The 17,449-nt window shown below is 32.1% G+C and overlaps 3 protein-coding genes and 1 non-coding gene across 5 annotated transcripts; 2 read left to right on the top strand and 2 right to left on the bottom strand.

Moving 5' to 3' along the window:
- Positions 1-370: 370 nt before the first annotated feature.
- On the top strand, positions 371-5,556 carry LOC123700727 (histone acetyltransferase type B catalytic subunit). Its single transcript, XM_045648044.1, has 8 exons — positions 371-776; positions 861-1,030; positions 1,230-1,401; positions 1,691-1,850; positions 2,119-2,284; positions 2,409-2,557; positions 2,652-2,820; positions 3,816-5,556. Exons 1-8 carry the CDS (start codon positions 716-718, stop codon positions 3,981-3,983), a joined length of 1,215 nt encoding a protein of 404 aa, XP_045504000.1. The 5' UTR covers positions 371-715; the 3' UTR covers positions 3,984-5,556.
- Positions 5,557-5,772: 216 nt separating this feature from the next.
- On the bottom strand, positions 5,773-11,598 carry LOC123700726 (protein male-specific lethal-3). 2 transcript variants are annotated; one of them, XM_045648041.1, is made up of 13 exons: positions 11,245-11,598; positions 10,969-11,147; positions 10,738-10,859; positions 10,406-10,526; positions 8,745-8,933; positions 8,294-8,419; positions 7,969-8,120; positions 7,622-7,781; positions 7,162-7,263; positions 6,779-6,884; positions 6,516-6,603; positions 6,282-6,366; positions 5,773-6,196 (listed from the first exon to the last, which is right to left on the bottom strand). In XM_045648041.1, the coding sequence occupies exons 1-13, from the start codon at positions 11,344-11,346 to the stop codon at positions 6,130-6,132; spliced, it is 1,599 nt and encodes a 532-aa protein (XP_045503997.1). In that variant the 5' UTR covers positions 11,347-11,598; the 3' UTR covers positions 5,773-6,129. The 2 variants fall into 2 exon arrangements, with proteins under 2 accessions (XP_045503997.1, XP_045503999.1); XM_045648043.1 differs by having other exon boundaries at positions 7,978-8,120.
- LOC123701116 lies at positions 10,118-10,207 on the top strand. Its single transcript, XR_006752690.1, has one exon. It is a non-coding gene; the product is annotated as a U6atac minor spliceosomal RNA (small nuclear RNA).
- A 2,433-nt stretch (positions 11,599-14,031) lies between the features above and the next one.
- LOC123700977 (larval cuticle protein A2B-like) lies at positions 14,032-14,989 on the bottom strand. The gene is made up of 2 exons (XM_045648375.1): positions 14,916-14,989; positions 14,032-14,651 (listed from the first exon to the last, which is right to left on the bottom strand). The coding sequence occupies exons 1-2, from the start codon at positions 14,925-14,927 to the stop codon at positions 14,136-14,138; spliced, it is 528 nt and encodes a 175-aa protein (XP_045504331.1). The 5' UTR covers positions 14,928-14,989; the 3' UTR covers positions 14,032-14,135.
- Positions 14,990-17,449: the final 2,460 nt, after the last annotated feature.

Below are 17,449 nucleotides of genomic sequence, written 5' to 3'. Positions count from 1 at the left end.
TCGGACGGGAGGGTGGCGCGGCGCCACGGTTAGATATAACTTAAATTAGAAAAGGGAGTAGGGACGAACTTAGGGGATGAACGTGGGACGAACCATGGAAAGAAAAATATTCACAAATACAGACCCAAAAAGTAGTAGTAAGACCATCGGTTAAGATTGATTCTGAATATACTCTAGATCTAGAAGTCTAGAGTCCTCCTCACCTCTATCACAGAATAAAAGCCTTCTAGCATTCTTTCTAGTTTCTACTATTTTATACCTTCCATTTATTTGCAACTCGCAATTTTTGTCCTTACTCCTTTCCAAAGAGTGTAGATCCTACCCAAAGAGTATGGTAATAAGGGCAATCCTACCTATCAATTCATTAATCAATTGTCAATGTGACATTAGACATAATATTCCGATTTCCGTTTATTCGCTATTTTTCGAACCACGAATTGGGATTACTATTTACCGGAATCGGAATTGTATTTGTATTCTTTCGTAGTTAGACTTTGTTAGAGATTTTTATTTTGTAAACCAAATTTGTTTCTATTCAATAGATTAAGATAAATGTTCGAGGTTAAAAAGTAGGTATAACTTTGTTTTTCCTGATACTTCATATGAATAACGGTTAGCTGAGCTAAAACTTCAGGCACTTTGCGCGGGAAGTAACAAAAACAGTAAATTCGTCTAACAGTTTTGTAGTTTTATGTGGTATTAGGCAAAAATAAAAATGACTGACGTTTTGGGGCATTTAGTAGTTGATGGAAATGATGTTATGGAATTTAAATTAGGTAAGTGACATACCTATTAAAATTTTTGTTAAAATAGTAACCTACCTCCTTCCATTATTATTATCTGCTAAATCTCGTTTATAGTTCATTCTGCAAAAGACATAGAAAATGATGAAACAAGTTTTGGGCCGGAGATGTGTCATCAAGTGTTTGGAGAAAATGAAAATATATTTGGTTACACAGACTTGCAGATTAAACTATATTACAGTGCAGGTAGTCTACAAACATATTTGGGAATCTCCTATTCAGACAAGGTGAGACAAATTAAATTTTATAATAATAGAAGAATTACTGTTTATACCTAACTAGTTATAGGCTGGATAATAGATATGCAAGCGTTTGTAACCTTTTAGTAAGATTTGTACATTCATATACTTTCGAATATAAGTATGTATAGACTTGTTTAATACTTATGTAGGTATAATGATATTGGTAATATTATCTTGTTATTAGATTGATCCAAAAAAATCAGGTGGATTAAAAGCTGATGACATTGAAGGTGAACTCAAAAAGGTGCTGGCACCAGGTTATGTTACTAATTTAGATCAGTTTATATCTAATTTGGAGAGGGACAGAACATTCAAACCACATGGGAAGCTTTTACATTCATTTAATATTGAGCCAAGTAAGTATAAATCACACAATTAAAAAACCAATAAAATACATGATTAAACCTTTATTTGATGAAAGGCATATCATACTTAATTACAAATTCAACCTTGATCTCAATGTGCTTAGTGCTACTACTATTCTTGTTTTCAATTTATCTATGTTCTATAAATTCAAAACATCCTGAAATGTATCTTTGATTAAAAGTAGGTATTACTCTATTGTTCAGTTCACAAACAACTGTAGTTTTAATTAATTCTATATTCCATGTTATTTATGTAAATCTATAAACCTCTTTAAATAAGATGATGGTGGTGAAAAACGCACATTTGAAGTCTATTACTGTGAGACATCCACGCCTGGTTTCTTGGACTATCATGAGAGGTTACAGACCTTCCTTCTTTGGTATGTTGATGCTGCTTCATTTATTGATGTGGATGACGATCAGTGGACATTCTTTACTATGTGAGTACATTATTGAAACCATTTGTTGTATTAAAAATTATTGCTTGTTTTTTATAAAGAGATTTGTTAAACTTTTGTACAGTAGTTTTTCTCTCACATCTTTTAAAACAATACTCTCTAAACAAATTGACTAAATTGGTTTAGAGAGTATTGATTACAAAACATAGACCTATAGATTTGTTTACGAAATCTTGCATCAAGGAAAAAACAAACCTTTATATTGTATTTTTCATCTAAATACATATTCATTTGTTAACACATGCAACAGGTTCGAAAAATGCAAGACAAGTGAAGGAAGCACCACCTATACAACAGCTGCATATGCCACAGTGTTCCGCTACTATGCCTATCCATGTCATCAGAGGCCACGCATCTCACAAGTCCTGACTCTGCCGCCTTTTAGAAAGCTCGGTTTATGTGCAGAGTTGGTTCAGGTAATTACATAATATACTAATGTTCTATCTGTTTATAGTGAACTTTTATTCATTTATAAATTTATTTATGAATGAATATCTAATTAACTTTTGCAAACTCATGTTTAAATTTTTTAATTTTCAGGCCATTTATTCTCATTTTATTATTATGCCCGAGGTTTTGGATATCACTGTAGAGGATCCATCACAAGACTTTCAAAGGATCAGAGATTATGTAGATGCTAAAAATTGTGAAAATTTACCTGCTTTCCATCCAGATAAATTATTCCAAGGGTGAGTTGATTTCATTATATGAAATGTATTATGTATTCTTTTATTTTTCAGTTATAAAAAATGTGTAAATGTTCTGATGTTCATGTTTTAACAGATTCTCACCTGAAATGGCAAATCAGGCGCGTAGTAAATACAAAATAAACAAAAAACAAGCGCGGCGCGTGTACGAGATTCTGCGTCTGAAGAATACAAATACTTCAGATAAGAATGCCTACTTGCAGTATAGGTTAGATGTTAAGAATAGGCTGAATGCACCTTTTCAGGTATGAAGTCTTCGAAAATTAGTTTTTTTCTAAATAATATTCAAAACATCAAGAGAAATAACCTACATACCCTGATTGAAAAAAAAAAAGATTCTAAATCATTGAGATGTTTATTATTACTACGTATAGAGAAGACACCACGAAAAAAATCTGTATTGCAACCGCGGCGGCGCGGGGCGGCTAGTGAGACATAGATTAAGCGATGTCATCGATTCACTGCTATAGAGGCGACACTTTGTAAATATTCTCCCTATTACGTCTTATCAATTAAAAACAATTAATGTAAATAAAGAAATTATTAATAAACTTATTTTAAAACCAATCAATGCAGCAAAAAAAAAATTGATACATAGGTAATTGATTTTCATCTTTCAAGATTTAACATTTTTTTAAATTTATATCCACAGTACATTCTTTTCTAAATGTGTAAAATTATTATGTGAACGGGAACGGGGAAAAACGGGGATGCACGTACAAAGTCGTGGGCGGAAGCTAGTTTAGTCTATGACGAATGACGCAAAATGGCGCCCGCCAATAATTTTGCTTTTAAACCAATTTTCCTTTTAAACCAAGTTTTAAAAATGATTATCTAATAGTTAATTACCGATGAAAAGTTATTTTTTTGCACTTTGCCTCATTACATGAATTATTAGTGCAATATCGTAACACACTCGAGAGCATATTTGATGAGTTTCATGGTTTTCTTTAAAACAAACAAGACATGCCGCGACCATCGCGATAAAGCGACTGAGTGCAGTGTGGCCGGTTGACCCTGTTGAGCGGCCCATAAGTGATGTAGGCGGTGTCTTCTCTATACGTAATAATAGTATCTCAATGTACCAAATATAAAAAAAATCTATCAGGTTAATTTATTCATTTCTTAATGAGTTACTGGGCAGCAATTGTTTACATATGAATTGCAGCATAATACCTATAACTATTTTGCAATATATTTTAATTAAATTGGAATTTTCAATGTTCAATTTGTCTTACAGAAGAAGAAGTTAGAAATGAAGAAACTCGAGAAAGTGCTAAAGCCAGAAGAGTACGCAGCTACAGTGAGCACCACAGGTGCGAGCGAGACGCACGGCCGCCTTTCTTCACAGTATCTCGCTTTAGAGGACGAATACCGCCGTGTTATACACCGCATACAACATTATTGAGTCATTTACAAATAAAAACTACCAAATTGGATTTTGAGAATAATCCCTAAATTGGAATTGTGAGTGTTTGAAAATAGTGGGATATCGAAAAGAAGAATCTAGGAAGTGGAGAAGAATGGTAAAATCTTAGTGCTGTGAGGCAGAAAGGCAGTTAAGTTGAATTTTTTGTGTTATTTTACTTGCAAGATAAGATGATGAAAGATAAGGTAAGTTAGTCTGTTTGTAACTTACGTAAAATAAATGTATGTGTAAGCATTGTTTTGTGTCCGGGATATTTAACATTTTTTTAGACAAATTCGTTTTTAATAATTAATTAAAAATTAGTCTCTTTGTACTTTTTTGTGATTGATATTTTTTGACTAGATTTTAAATTTTAATAATGCAACGGTAGAAATACTGCAAGTGTGTTTAGTTTTGGGCGTGAAGTTTTTTTTTACTGGACACCCAAATTCTCGTATTAACTCGCATTAATTTTACGTAGCTTTCTCAATTGTAAGATTGTCGGTATCGCGTCGAGATAAAGAATGCAAATCTCAGATTATAAAACAAATGGCAGATGGAGACTGCACGCGAGCGTCGTCATTAAAGCAAATACAAATTCTAAAGCAAAAACATTCGTAGAGCTAAGAGACAAAGCTTTACATCACAAAAATGGCTTCTGAAATATATAAATGAAATAATTCAGAAAAAATTAGAGAGATAATTTTTCAATGCCTGCGTGCATGTTACGCACACATGCAGATGCTTTTTGTCACACAGTTGTTGAAAGGCCTATAAACAATCGATATTTACTTAATATGAAGTGTATCGTGCACATCACTTTTACTCACACATCGAAAATATTACCAACACATACAAACTTTTTTCTATAATATGTATCTTTATCTTTCAAAATCAGTGGATGTGTCACCCGCTACTATCGATTCCCCTGAATACCCTTGCGATTCTCGTAAACACGCTTGCTTGTGTGCGTGAGCCATTTCGAACGTTTTGTATGAAGTTTCCTTACTGTTTCTATCTGTATATTGTGGTTGTAGTTACGCTCGCGGGTCTCATCTACGTTTCGATTCATAATCTGAGATGCAAATATTGGTTCCATCTATGCCCCCTTTCAAAAGGTTCTTTATGGATAAAAACTTTTTCAAAGTGGAAGACCTGATATTTTTTTTATTTTCGATTATTGTATTAAAACTTAATATAAGAGCATACTTAATCTTAATTTTTTAATAATATTAACTTTGTCTTACTCATTTTATTAATGAATTTAATAACAATAAGTATTATTTTTTGTTCTTTGGCTTGATTTGGATCAAGTAGTTTTTTCGTTGATCTGTATTCAATGATTAGATTATTGATTTGTAAATGAATGTTGAAATAACTCCACAAAACAAAATGAATATGAAGTTTCAGCGCTGACTATCGAAATTCCCAATGCCTAATATTGAAATTTTAAATTTGTGTGATATTGAGTGTATTATAATATGTGAATTGCGTTAATAATGTTGTTGTTGTTATGAATGAAGGTTGAATGTATGTAATTACGACTTAATAAATAAATATTTTTGGTAAAAAAGAGTTTTATTCTGAAATGAAACAACTGTTTTGTAAAGCTATCATTTTATTATTCTATTCATCATAGAATGAGATCTATTTTTTATCATTATTCAATTGATAATTAAAATTTTCAATTTTCAAACAACTTTTTCACATGTAAAATCTTGTACTATTTCACTTACAATAAATTCAATAACAAAATACAATGTTATAAGTTATAACGAATAGCATTTATTTAAGTAAAATCGTCATTCTTCACTATGGAGCATACATAATTCTTATAATTGTAATTTATATTTACACACTAATCACATGATTTGTATTCGGTCAAACAATCAATTAAATTATATTTACAACAAATTCCATACACGCGTTAACACAAAATAATTGTTAAAAAACTAAATTAGAATAATTTTAATTTATCACGTAAGACATCTAATTAAAAAATGATAAATTGCTTTTGCTCTTAACTTTTAAAAACAATGTGAAATATCGAGGTATAGGTGGTAATGTACATTTGTGTTATACTTATTTAAAACGTTCAATAGCACACATTGTTATTTCTTTCATTTGTTTCTCATAGATTTGAATTTTATTGCAAAAAAGTATTAGGCACATAGAAGCTTTCTCCGAACCATTCGCTGTGTTCATCGAGATATCTGTAAATAAATTTGAGGGTACATTTTAAAAACGAAAAAATAGAAACAAGTTGAAGTGAAACTTACGTAACATGAGGATACGTACTGGACAAATATATCAATATATTTCAATATAACTTTTAACTTCATGTCAGGCATCTGTGTTGCATTCAGGAAAACTGGTAATATAACTGAAAAAAAAAAAGGTTATAAAATTATAGTAGACAAGAGATAGACAAGTACATTTTATGCAATATTAAAACATGTCTGTTAATTAAATAATTTTATTATATCGTTGTTAAAATTGAAGAATGTACTTAATTAAAAAAATGTATCTTACCAAAAAGCCTCGCTAGATGTATTGCACCGTAAACTCTGCACGGTAAATGTTCGGTGCCTTCTCGCGGTATTAGCTCGAACTTTGCTACCTGTTGATGAAAACCAAAACATTTTTATATGGCCCTTAAAACGGATTAATTCTATTTGTTTCTGTTTAAATGGTTATAAAACAATAACTGAATTTTCATGATAATGTAGGTAATATGTTGTTCAACATAAGAAATTTGTTTCGTAGAAAACAGGATTTTTTTTTTATTATTTTACCTTTTCCATAAGTAGCGAAAGTGGTGTGCGTGTAGACGTGGAAGGTGTGTATGTGTGTACGCGCGCACCTCTGTACTCGCTGGTCGACGACCCGCTGCTACCCACACTATAATAATTATTTATGTATATATTTTACTTCATCAAATATAATAATTATATTAATTTACTATACATATTATACATAAATGATATTAAATTACTTCCTATTATTGATAAATAATATTAAATCGATCATAAACTTTTATATTTGAACTGATATATTTTTTACAACTCGTCAAAAAGGAATTAAATTAATTTGAAATGTTAGCCAAAAAATTGTTGAATGTATTAAAATATGAAGGTAGGATTTCTATAGTTGCGTCTAATTCAATATTGGAACTTACCTCGACGAGTGTGTCTCAAATGGTTTCGGTTCTGCTGTAGACGTGGAAGGTGCCGGCTCTTCGTTTTCTGATTGCGATACCGCTGATTTGTGGGAACGTAACCTACAATATATTTTTTATATTCATATTTTTGTACATTACTACAGTCCCAGTGTTGAAGACAATTATTGTCACCTAATCAAAAAATATCGTGTACAATAAACAATTAGACTCACAATTAGCTTCAAAAATTGTCTGAAACAAAACCCTGCCTACGCGTCCATTAGTCAGAGTTTTATAATAGAGTTTGAATATTACTGCAACGAAATAAGGTGTTAATTTCACTAAACGTTTACAATATGTCGTTTGGACATTCATTCACCATTTTTAACAGATGACTGTGTTTGTGAGTTAAGTTGTTTAAAATACGTCAATATTTGTTTCCATATTTTTTTTATTTCGAATTTTATTTTTTTTATACCTTCTAGCAACAGCGGCTGGTTGCGGCTCGTCAACAACAACGTCGTGCGAGGGCCCCGCTACCGGCTCTATGATCTCTTCCTTTATCTCTATTTGTTCTTCCTTTATCTCTTTTTTTATTTCATCAGGTTGTAATTGTCTGTCTCGTCTTACTAGTGGTTCTGGAAGTGTTATAGGTTTTTATATCACTTTGGTTTCAATATATTGATTGGTAAACGTGAGTTTATACTAACAAATAATAATATGCTAGGTTAAAAGATTCAAAACACAAAAAAAAAAAACAAATGATCAATAACATACAATATTTGAAATGATAAAAATATAGTTATTAAAACTGATACTACTTACTAAACTTACCATCATCTTGATCATATTCAGGGTCAGGTGGAAGGTGGGCATATTCTGCAATCCGGGGGCTTTTCACGTCTTCATCATCGTCTGGATCCTCATCTGGTGATTGGTTCTCTTGGTCTTCGCCCTCTGAATTTATATCTGTTGGACTGAAAATAAAAATAGAAAATAATTAATAATGGAAAAATGTCTTTTTAATGGTTGGTTTTCATTGACATACAAGTTTTTTATAGTCTGGCTATATTGGTTGTTATTTGTTTCATTTGTTTTTATAATTATAAAGTATTGAAAAAATTATATTATTTAATATGACATTACTCACAAATCATTGTACTGCCCGCACATCTCGTGGTACTGCGCCATTTCCTGCTTGTATAACATGTGTCCCCGGAATATGAAGTCAAAATATACTCTTAAGCCATCTGCCACCTCGCGGACTAAATTTAATCTGCGAAAATAAGAAGGGATAGTTTATAGAACTGTTGACACAAACTGTTAACAGTGCAAAGTCGCATCTAATGTGTAATGTAGACTGTAGAGTAATGATGTAATTTCCGTAATAACACGAATTACTTGCAATATCAAATAATTTATTTATTAAAAAGTGCAAGATTAAGCTTTAATGCTTTAAAAAGTTAGTAACACTTATACCACCATAAATAATTGAATCACAGCTCACTAAAAAAACACACAAGAATTTTAAATTATCATCAATTCATTCGATCCGCAAACTATTCAATAAAACTATCCAAATGAATGGAATGTTCTAGAACCTTGCAGAAACTTCTAGAATGTCCGGCTTCTGCGGCGGCTCGTGTTTCCCGCGCGGCGGGTTCCACGCGCCGGCGCGCCCGAACCACTTCACCACGGACTCGAGTATCTCGGCCGCGCTCGGCGACGCGGGCAGCCGGGCCACGCGCCCGCGCTTCACCACTAGGTGGTAGTCGAGCGTCAAACGGTCCCTGGAAAAAAAATATTTAAAGAAAAGATCAGTAAAGAAAATTGTTTTTTCTGTAAATATTGCTTTTATATCGTAGATAAGCCAACCAGACAACCTGTGTCGGTTTCTTACACTTTATATTCTTACCTACTTGGTAATGTTGAGTTAAACTTAAAGAATTACACTTAAAGAATTTATAAAATTTACGAGTAGTTTTTATGAAATCAAAACAAATAAACGAACGAACTTTGCAATAATAATACAAAAATACGAGTATCAACTAAAAAAAAGAATATGTATGGAAATGTGTATAGTGCAGTCACAATATTACAATATATTTCCTAAATATACATATTATTGTAATGCAGTATTGTGGTGCAGTAGGGGAATAATGTCGGGTAATTGGAAAATTGTGACTACCACTTCAGAGCATCTTTTTATTGTGAGTATTGAGAACATATAAATTATTGCACGAAAATAAACGGTTTTAATAATAGGATTTATATTTGTTTAATCAATCACTAGTCATGTTATTCAATTAACATTATTGCATACTTTATACCCCGTCATCCGGAATTACACTAATGCACCTTACTTCAACAATGACATTTAAAGTACATTAAAAGAAATCAAATACAATAATTACATTTAAAGAAATCAAAATATATTCCTATATTTTAACATTCTTAAAATAACAAATACATACAAGAATAATCTTTGAAATAAGTAATAATTTGCATACTGTTTTTTCAATAACGGGTAAACATGCTGTAGGTATCTACTGTAAGTAAAACAAAACAAAGAGAGAAAGTGAAACCTTAAAGTCGGTCCTTTTAGGATCAAGAAATACAATGCTAATAAATTAGAAATTCTTGCTACTGTAGAAAAAATACAAAATTATCTGAGCCACACTCATTTCTAACATGCTTTGAAAGAAACTGTTGCAGCTTTGGTTACAATAACTAGATGGCGCTGTACTATATAAAGAGTTTATAAATTCATTTTATGTTATTGAGAGTTGAAATTAAATATTATTTTTAGTGTAAAATAAATAAAAATAACAGTGGTAATAATATATACAACCTAAAAACTTTTTAAATCATCCAGTTCAGACATCATAGGTGTTTTTTATGTCATTCCTGAATCACGCAATAGATTTTTTTTCACCCACTAACTATATAAGGTCAACTATCTTACTTATTAATTGTGTCTATTGAAAGGAGAGACGGTTAGCACTCCCCTTGACAAGGATGGAACACATAAATCGGTTAAGGCACAACTTGACCACATTTTTTTTGTTTAGTTTATACAAACAAAGATTTAAATTTCAATATCTAGATTTTGAAAATTAATTTATAATGTGGATACTTTAAAAAATGAAACTAATAAATATTCAAATTAAGAATTAAGAATAAAAATAAGTATTCAAGTTTGCTTATTTTTTTTACAAAGGATAATAATTAACATTTTTTTCTAAGATAGAGAGATGGTTACCTGAGAGAAGGCGGTAGAGGTATTTGTGCCCTGCATGAATGAGGTGGTCCAGGAGAAGATGTGGGCTGCGCACTTGATGTAGAGCCTGAGGAAGTATCAGTATCTGCTGCTGTTTCACCTTCTGTAAATTTAATAAAAAAAGATGGTCTTTGACAATTTCTTTGCCAAAGTACAAAATATATAATTTGATCAATTTCATGACAAATAGGCATTTTAAAATATATTTATGTTTAGTTTGTGTTACCTAAAATATTATTATACTTCATACAGTGTAATATGTTAGTTAACACAATTCTTATTGGCATAACAAAATAATGACCACAAGTATTTACCATCAGGCTGTGTACTACTTGAAGATCCATCATCGCTAAATCCAAGTCGTGCTCTCTTTGTAGATACTGATCCTGCATTAGAACTACCTTTTTTTCTCTCCCGTCGGTATAAATATGCACCTCTGTAAATTCAAGTGTGTGATAAATTTATCAACAAGATATTATAATATCTAAATTTCTACCAGTACTACAATATTACACTATACAATTATTATAATATTATGTACTTACAATTGCAGTTGTGATTTCTCTGCAAGATCCCTTTGCAACTGTCTGTTCTCTTCAGTGTCTTTTAATACAAAATCTTCGCTCACACAGCGATCCCACGACGAATTCCAACCTTGAAAGTGTATTAAATATTCGACACTACGTTTTCCCCGTTTATCTTTGCTTTCTATTACTTCTAAAACCTGCGTGAAAGAAATACATTTACGGTATTTACAGATCTAAAAACTCATAAATCTTCTGTATGAATGCTAAATGGTCAAACATACAGTCGCAACAAACCTTAGAATCGTAAAGAACTTTAGCTTTCGTAGGATCAGGTTCATAACATAACACTCGTTCCCCCTCACTGAATTTATAACGCACACTTCTTGTTGATACCATATCTGAGATTTAGTAAGTTAATAAACTGTTCTTGTAGTTATGACGATTATTGCAGGGGCCGGCGTTTCTATTTCGTCAACAAACATGGAAATGGCGCAAAGTTCAAATATTACTGTGTTGGTTATTTATTCTATATTATAGATTAAAATATTTCAATCAATTTTTCTTTCTATAAATACCAATTCTTGTTCTCGTTTCATTGTTAAAAATAAAATGAATTTAAAATATGTCGAAGTTGTTGATTTTTCATAAACAAACTGACATTTCACAAAAACAAGTGTGATGTGATTTGTCAAATATGTTTGACGTTTATCAGGGCGCATAATCACTTGTAACTTTTTGATAGGGATATGAAGCTTTCATTATTTATAGCCACCACAGGTTTTTACTGTTCTGTGAAAGCCTATTATTAATTAATAATACCGTGTTTTCCAATTACAGCACTAGAGCGCTTATGAAACAAAAATATTATAAAGATTGAATTCCACGAATTCAAGTACAGTACTCAAAAATTTATAATGCGCATGCAGATCTTCGCTAATTATCGTATTTCCAGAAACACCCGAATCACCCCGAATCATTGAATCGTAAGTGCCCTAAACAATGCATTTGCATCTTGCACCTTGTCCAAAAGAAATAGCAGTCAATTCAGAGTCATACACAATCGAAAACAATTCAAGCTATAGGTGACGGTAGCCTGTCAGTCAAAAAATTCAAAAATCCGTCAGTCGTCTTTGTAAATTGCTGGTGACTGCACGTATTATCTCTGTATGGAATTATATAGAGCTGCTGTTACATACCCTTCTTAGTTTTGTTTCAAAGTTGAATTTTCCGATAAAATGATTATTGACACAATAGCAGATAGCAGTGGGGAAAGTGAAAGTTAATAAGAGCATAATGAAAGTTCTGATCATTCTACGATATCAGAAATAGAGATAATCCCTGATTCTGTAAATCCTTTGAACTGAGATTTTAATGATTAGATTTCTACAATTTAAATATAAACCAGTGTTTGAAAATATTTTTTTTAAATATAACCTTCCATACATCTATCATTACGCCAGCTTCAGAAAGACACTTTAATAGTTCTACTTCTAAGTATAGAATTTTCCAAGTAAATCAATACAACAAATATATATTCGCATTTCGCAATCATGTGGCTTATCCTCGCTATTAACTTACATTGAATTATCGAAACAAATTTCGTTACTTACCTATCTCTTTTACCATAAAATCACAATAAAACTCATTATTCTAATAAACTACGCATGAAGAAAATACATTTAACCCACTTAACCAATCTATATACCTACATATCATCTTCAGAGGCTCGGGGAATATGAGAGTTGCCGAACCGTGACGAATTTTTCTATGCGCATTATCAGTTAGTTCAATAGAGGTACATACATAATTTTATAATACACTAGCTTGCCGCCCGCGGCTTCGCCCGCTTTCTCTAAAACGATTTGAGATTTAAACTATCCTATCTCTCAAGTTGGATTGAACTGCACATGGTGTGCAAATTTTATTATAATCGGTTAAGTGGTTTAGGAGTCCATTGAGGACAAACATTGTGACACGAGATTTATATATTATATTATTAAAGACTGGCGGTCCGGTCCAAGAAGTATGGATATACTGAAGCCAGGAGGTAGAAGACCCAACTAAAGGGATATCCGAATCACCCCCATATTAATTTTATGTAATGCGATTTTTCATATTTTCGGAGTTTTTGACGTTTTTTTTAAATTTTCACCTTTCGCCGAGTACGATGAGATTTTTATTTATGGTGACATCATGACATGACTTATTGCGGTAGATGCAGCTTGATTTTTTTTGTGTGCTAAGCTGAAAGATAGGCCAATTCAGTATGGTAACATTTACTATAGTTAGATCTTTGCTTGGATCTTTGAATGGAATAAAAAAAAGAATTGAATGCCAAAAAAGATAAAATTATCCAGAATTAAGAAGAAAATTTAATTTTATTGTTCATACATAAGGCTTCAATCGAAAAATTTAAATGTGGTAAGTGCAAAATTTTAATTTACACGATGATTAATGCAAACAAAGTAAAACCAAATACAAGGTGTTGAATTACAAGAAATTTTTAAAATGTGTTGCTTAATGCAAGTGCGACATCACCGGAAGTTGTTTTATAAACGTCTGAATGCCCTTTTTTTAAGCCATAGTTACTCTATATAAAAACAGCTATCTGTCTGTGAAAGTTCCGTCAAAATCGGTCCAGCCGTTCCGAAAATTAGCCGGAACAAACAGAAAATTTCACACAATTAATTCATGTCGCCAAAACCGTTTTAAAACAATTTAATTTCAGTTTATAAATGGTAATTATACCTGTTCACAATATGGTCACATAATATGAGCTTTCAACCAAGCATGAGTTGAAATCCTTCGAGTTTAGCGTTAAAGGTTGAGACCATTTAACACTTCTCGCGGGGAAAAGGTTACTAGGCTAGTCATATAATAATATGAAGTTCTTGGTTCGTCCTATCGCACGACGGACATAATATCTATAATAAAAATATTATATCCACATTTTGTATCATTATAGCTGGCCATTTAATGTTCTACATGAAAAGTATGTATTATTTTGTTTTTTTTTGTTATAATATCTATGGTGGTTAATTTTTATAATAGCTATTAAATGGATAAAATAAAAGATGCATATTTTTAAAAAGATAGAAAAATAATTTAATTAACGTATCTTATCATAACAGATCTCATTGCAATTAGTAGCACTTAACTCTACTATTTGGTAGGTACCTAGGTATTTAATGGTGGTAGTATGCTGGGGCGGAGTAAGAAACTGGTGCAGCGTGAACTACGGGCGCGGAGTAGGCGACTGGGGCGGCGTGGACGACTGGGCGGGCATAGGCAACTGGGGCGGCTACCTTGGCGACAACTGGTGCGACAGCTTTGACGGCAAGAGCTTCCCTGTGCACGACAGCGTTGAAACCGTTGTGGGGGTCAGCAGTGTAATCAACGGTACGCTTGGTGCCATCGGGGTCGACAACGGAGTAAGAGCCTTGGACAACATCTCCGTCACGGGTTTCGTGCTGGCTCTTGGAGTCTCCGGTCAAACCGTCTTGAACGTCGTACGCGAAGCTGTATTGGGGATGGGCGTCGTATTCTTCAACTCTGGCGACGGGAGCAACGGCATATTTGGCAACGGGGGCGGCGTGATATACAGGCGCCGAGTGGTAAGCTGGGGCGGCGGCGTAGGCGATGGGTGCAGCTGGTAATAAACCAGCGCTGGTAGCCGCGACCAAGCAGGCGAGGACGACAAACTAGAAGAATAATAATTATAAAATTATTATTTACATTATCATTACGATATTAGATTAGATTAATATTAATTACTTTCTACAGCTGAGACTAAGAGCTGAGATGTGACATTTGAAATAAGATTGATTGAATTTTGTAAAGAAGGAGATTTTGATATAATTTTCTAAATGATAATAAATTAGATATTAGCCTTGATTAGTATTTAATTGCAAAAGCTTTAAATGATATCCCACTTAGAAAACTCGTGTTAATCATTGGCTCATTACCTTGAATGCCATTGTGTGTTGGTGAGATTGTAGGATGTAGAATGATGGTTATTGGGGAGCGTATTCAGTTTATATATGGGCAGCGGGGCTCACCCTTTCACTCGTCAGAGGCGCGGTGACGTCGTATGACCGTGAGTCTGTGCCCTAGGGCTTCTCAAATCTCCTGCAGGTAACCCCGAAATTTGAGACTCGTACTGTGTTAACCTAATCGAAGTTGTTTTATGTCAGTCATTGTTATGGATGCTTTACTTTTTTTGAATTATATGCAATTAACTATATGGTTTTATTCTGTCTCTACGTTCTTAATATTTTTGGTCTAAGAATAATAATTATTCCCACTAATACGAATACTCATAAAAGTTTGTGAGGGTGGAAGGACTCTTGCACAAAAATTCAGCGAATTATCCGTAATGAGATAATAATTTCAACATTAAAATTATGCTCTACATGTAGAGATTTATTAAAATATTATTAAATATTTTATGCACTAATTTTAATAGAATACCTGTGTTTGTCATCCTTACTAAAATTATAAATTACCTATTGGTGATTTGATGTAAGTATTGAAAATTATTATCATCAATATAAATAAAAAAAAATGCGAAAGTGTATTTGTTTATTGGTTTGCCTTTTATTACGTTGCAACGGAGATTAATTTCATTGATTTTCGGGTATGATTTTGTGTCTGGGGATAGTACCTAGTTATAGCGGTGAAACATCTTATTCCTTTTGAAATTTCTTTGATCTAGCGGGCAAAGCCGCGGTTAAAGCTAGTCTATAGGCGCAAAATCATCGTCCATGTAGATTGCAGTGCAACTAAGTCCCATGTACGAACTACAAAGCAGTCGTAAAGTTCACTGAACACATTATGCATTCCATTTAACATCACACGTTATACTTATGACACGTTGTGGTCTCGATTAGGCTCATTAATTACGATCGTGAAATGAGATTAACCATGGATGGGAGATTATTTTACACCAGTCGTATAAGATTAGGTTTAAATTTTTTTGTTAAAGGTATTTACTATTTTGTAATAGTATTAGGTAGATAGAGCCTCTTGAAGTTTGATATTATGTACTTAGATGTGATTTGAAATAGATAGCAATGATTGGTGGTGCCTTGCATCAATCTTGAAAAAAATAATTTAACATGTTTAATAACTATCTTATTAAACAAGTGTTTTGCTATTAATAATTATCTTACCGAAAAGTTAGACTTTATATTGGTAGTAACGATAAATGTAAAAAGTAACGATAATTAATTTACGTGCTTGTAAAGTAATTTAATTTGATACATTTATGTAGAGTCATTAAAAACAAAATTAATTTGCTATGTGGACTGATTACTGTATGCATTCGTAAATTACGTTAAAATCACTTAATAATAACAACTTGCACAACATGCGTTTAGTAAAATACATGTTGCTTATTAAACTGACATTACCTAGATACGAAGATTCAACCAAGTTAGTAAAATCTGTGGTAAAATCCAGTCATAATGTATGTTGGCGTAGTGTGAGGAATACATATTAGACCAGGTTCAAACGGAGGATATTACATAATAATTTAAAAATTACCTCACATAATATATTAAAGATCCATGTATAGACGAAGAAAAAAGTTTGTTATGAAATAATGGAATACTAATTAGTATCTAATTATCAACAACAACTAAAACTAAGTTAAGAAACTAAAAATATTTTTTTTAGAGATAATAATATCTTTTTGTTTGAGACCTAATAAAAGCATATTTATGCCATGCATGTTTATTAATTTTAAACATAATATCGTGTCGACGGCTAACGAAACATTCGTTATTATAAAAGATAAGCTAAGTGCACTGTTCTAAAAACAAAAAGTACCTAGCTAAGTAAAATTTACATTATTCCTTTGCCATACCAAATCTGCAAAATATTTGAAGGGGTCGATAAGAAAATTTTGAAGGTAGTTATACGGCTCCGATATTTACGCAAAGCCGCGTGCAAACAGCTAGTTGTAGTTATAATTAATGAATTAAACATAATGATCGTTTACAAGCTACAATTAAAATGATAAAAATACTTAACGTTTTCTTTTAACGTAACGTGACATTGCCCTTTTACAATTATTATCAGTTTCATCAGACAGCCTTATGTAATTTGAAAACCGCTTTTTTCGCGCGCGTCGTGAGTACAAAAAATTAAAATATAGCGCAAGGTCGATGAGATTTTATCTTGTAAAAATGCTCTTTTTTACGTTAAGGGAAGGCTAACGACCAATTCTAAGCTAATCGAAAATATATATACAATATCGAATTTCATGATATTAATTATTTATTTATTAGTTGAATATATCTAAATTATTAAAAGTTGGATTAGTGATGGTGTAGCAAAAATATAAAAAACTATCTTCTAGTGAAGTTTTTATAAAATTGCATGCGATATATTTATATGTATCTAATCCAGTTCAGTTATATTATGTAATAAATCTTAGATATCTAAGTATATCGAAGTGTTATATCTTTATTATTTATCCCTTTTTTCATGGGAAATA

This window comes from Colias croceus, chromosome 20, assembly GCF_905220415.1.
Source record: "Colias croceus chromosome 20, ilColCroc2.1".
NCBI lineage: Eukaryota > Metazoa > Arthropoda > Insecta > Lepidoptera > Pieridae > Colias > Colias croceus.
Note: the sequence above shows the minus strand (reverse complement) of the source record. Positions and strands in the feature narration are given on the sequence as shown.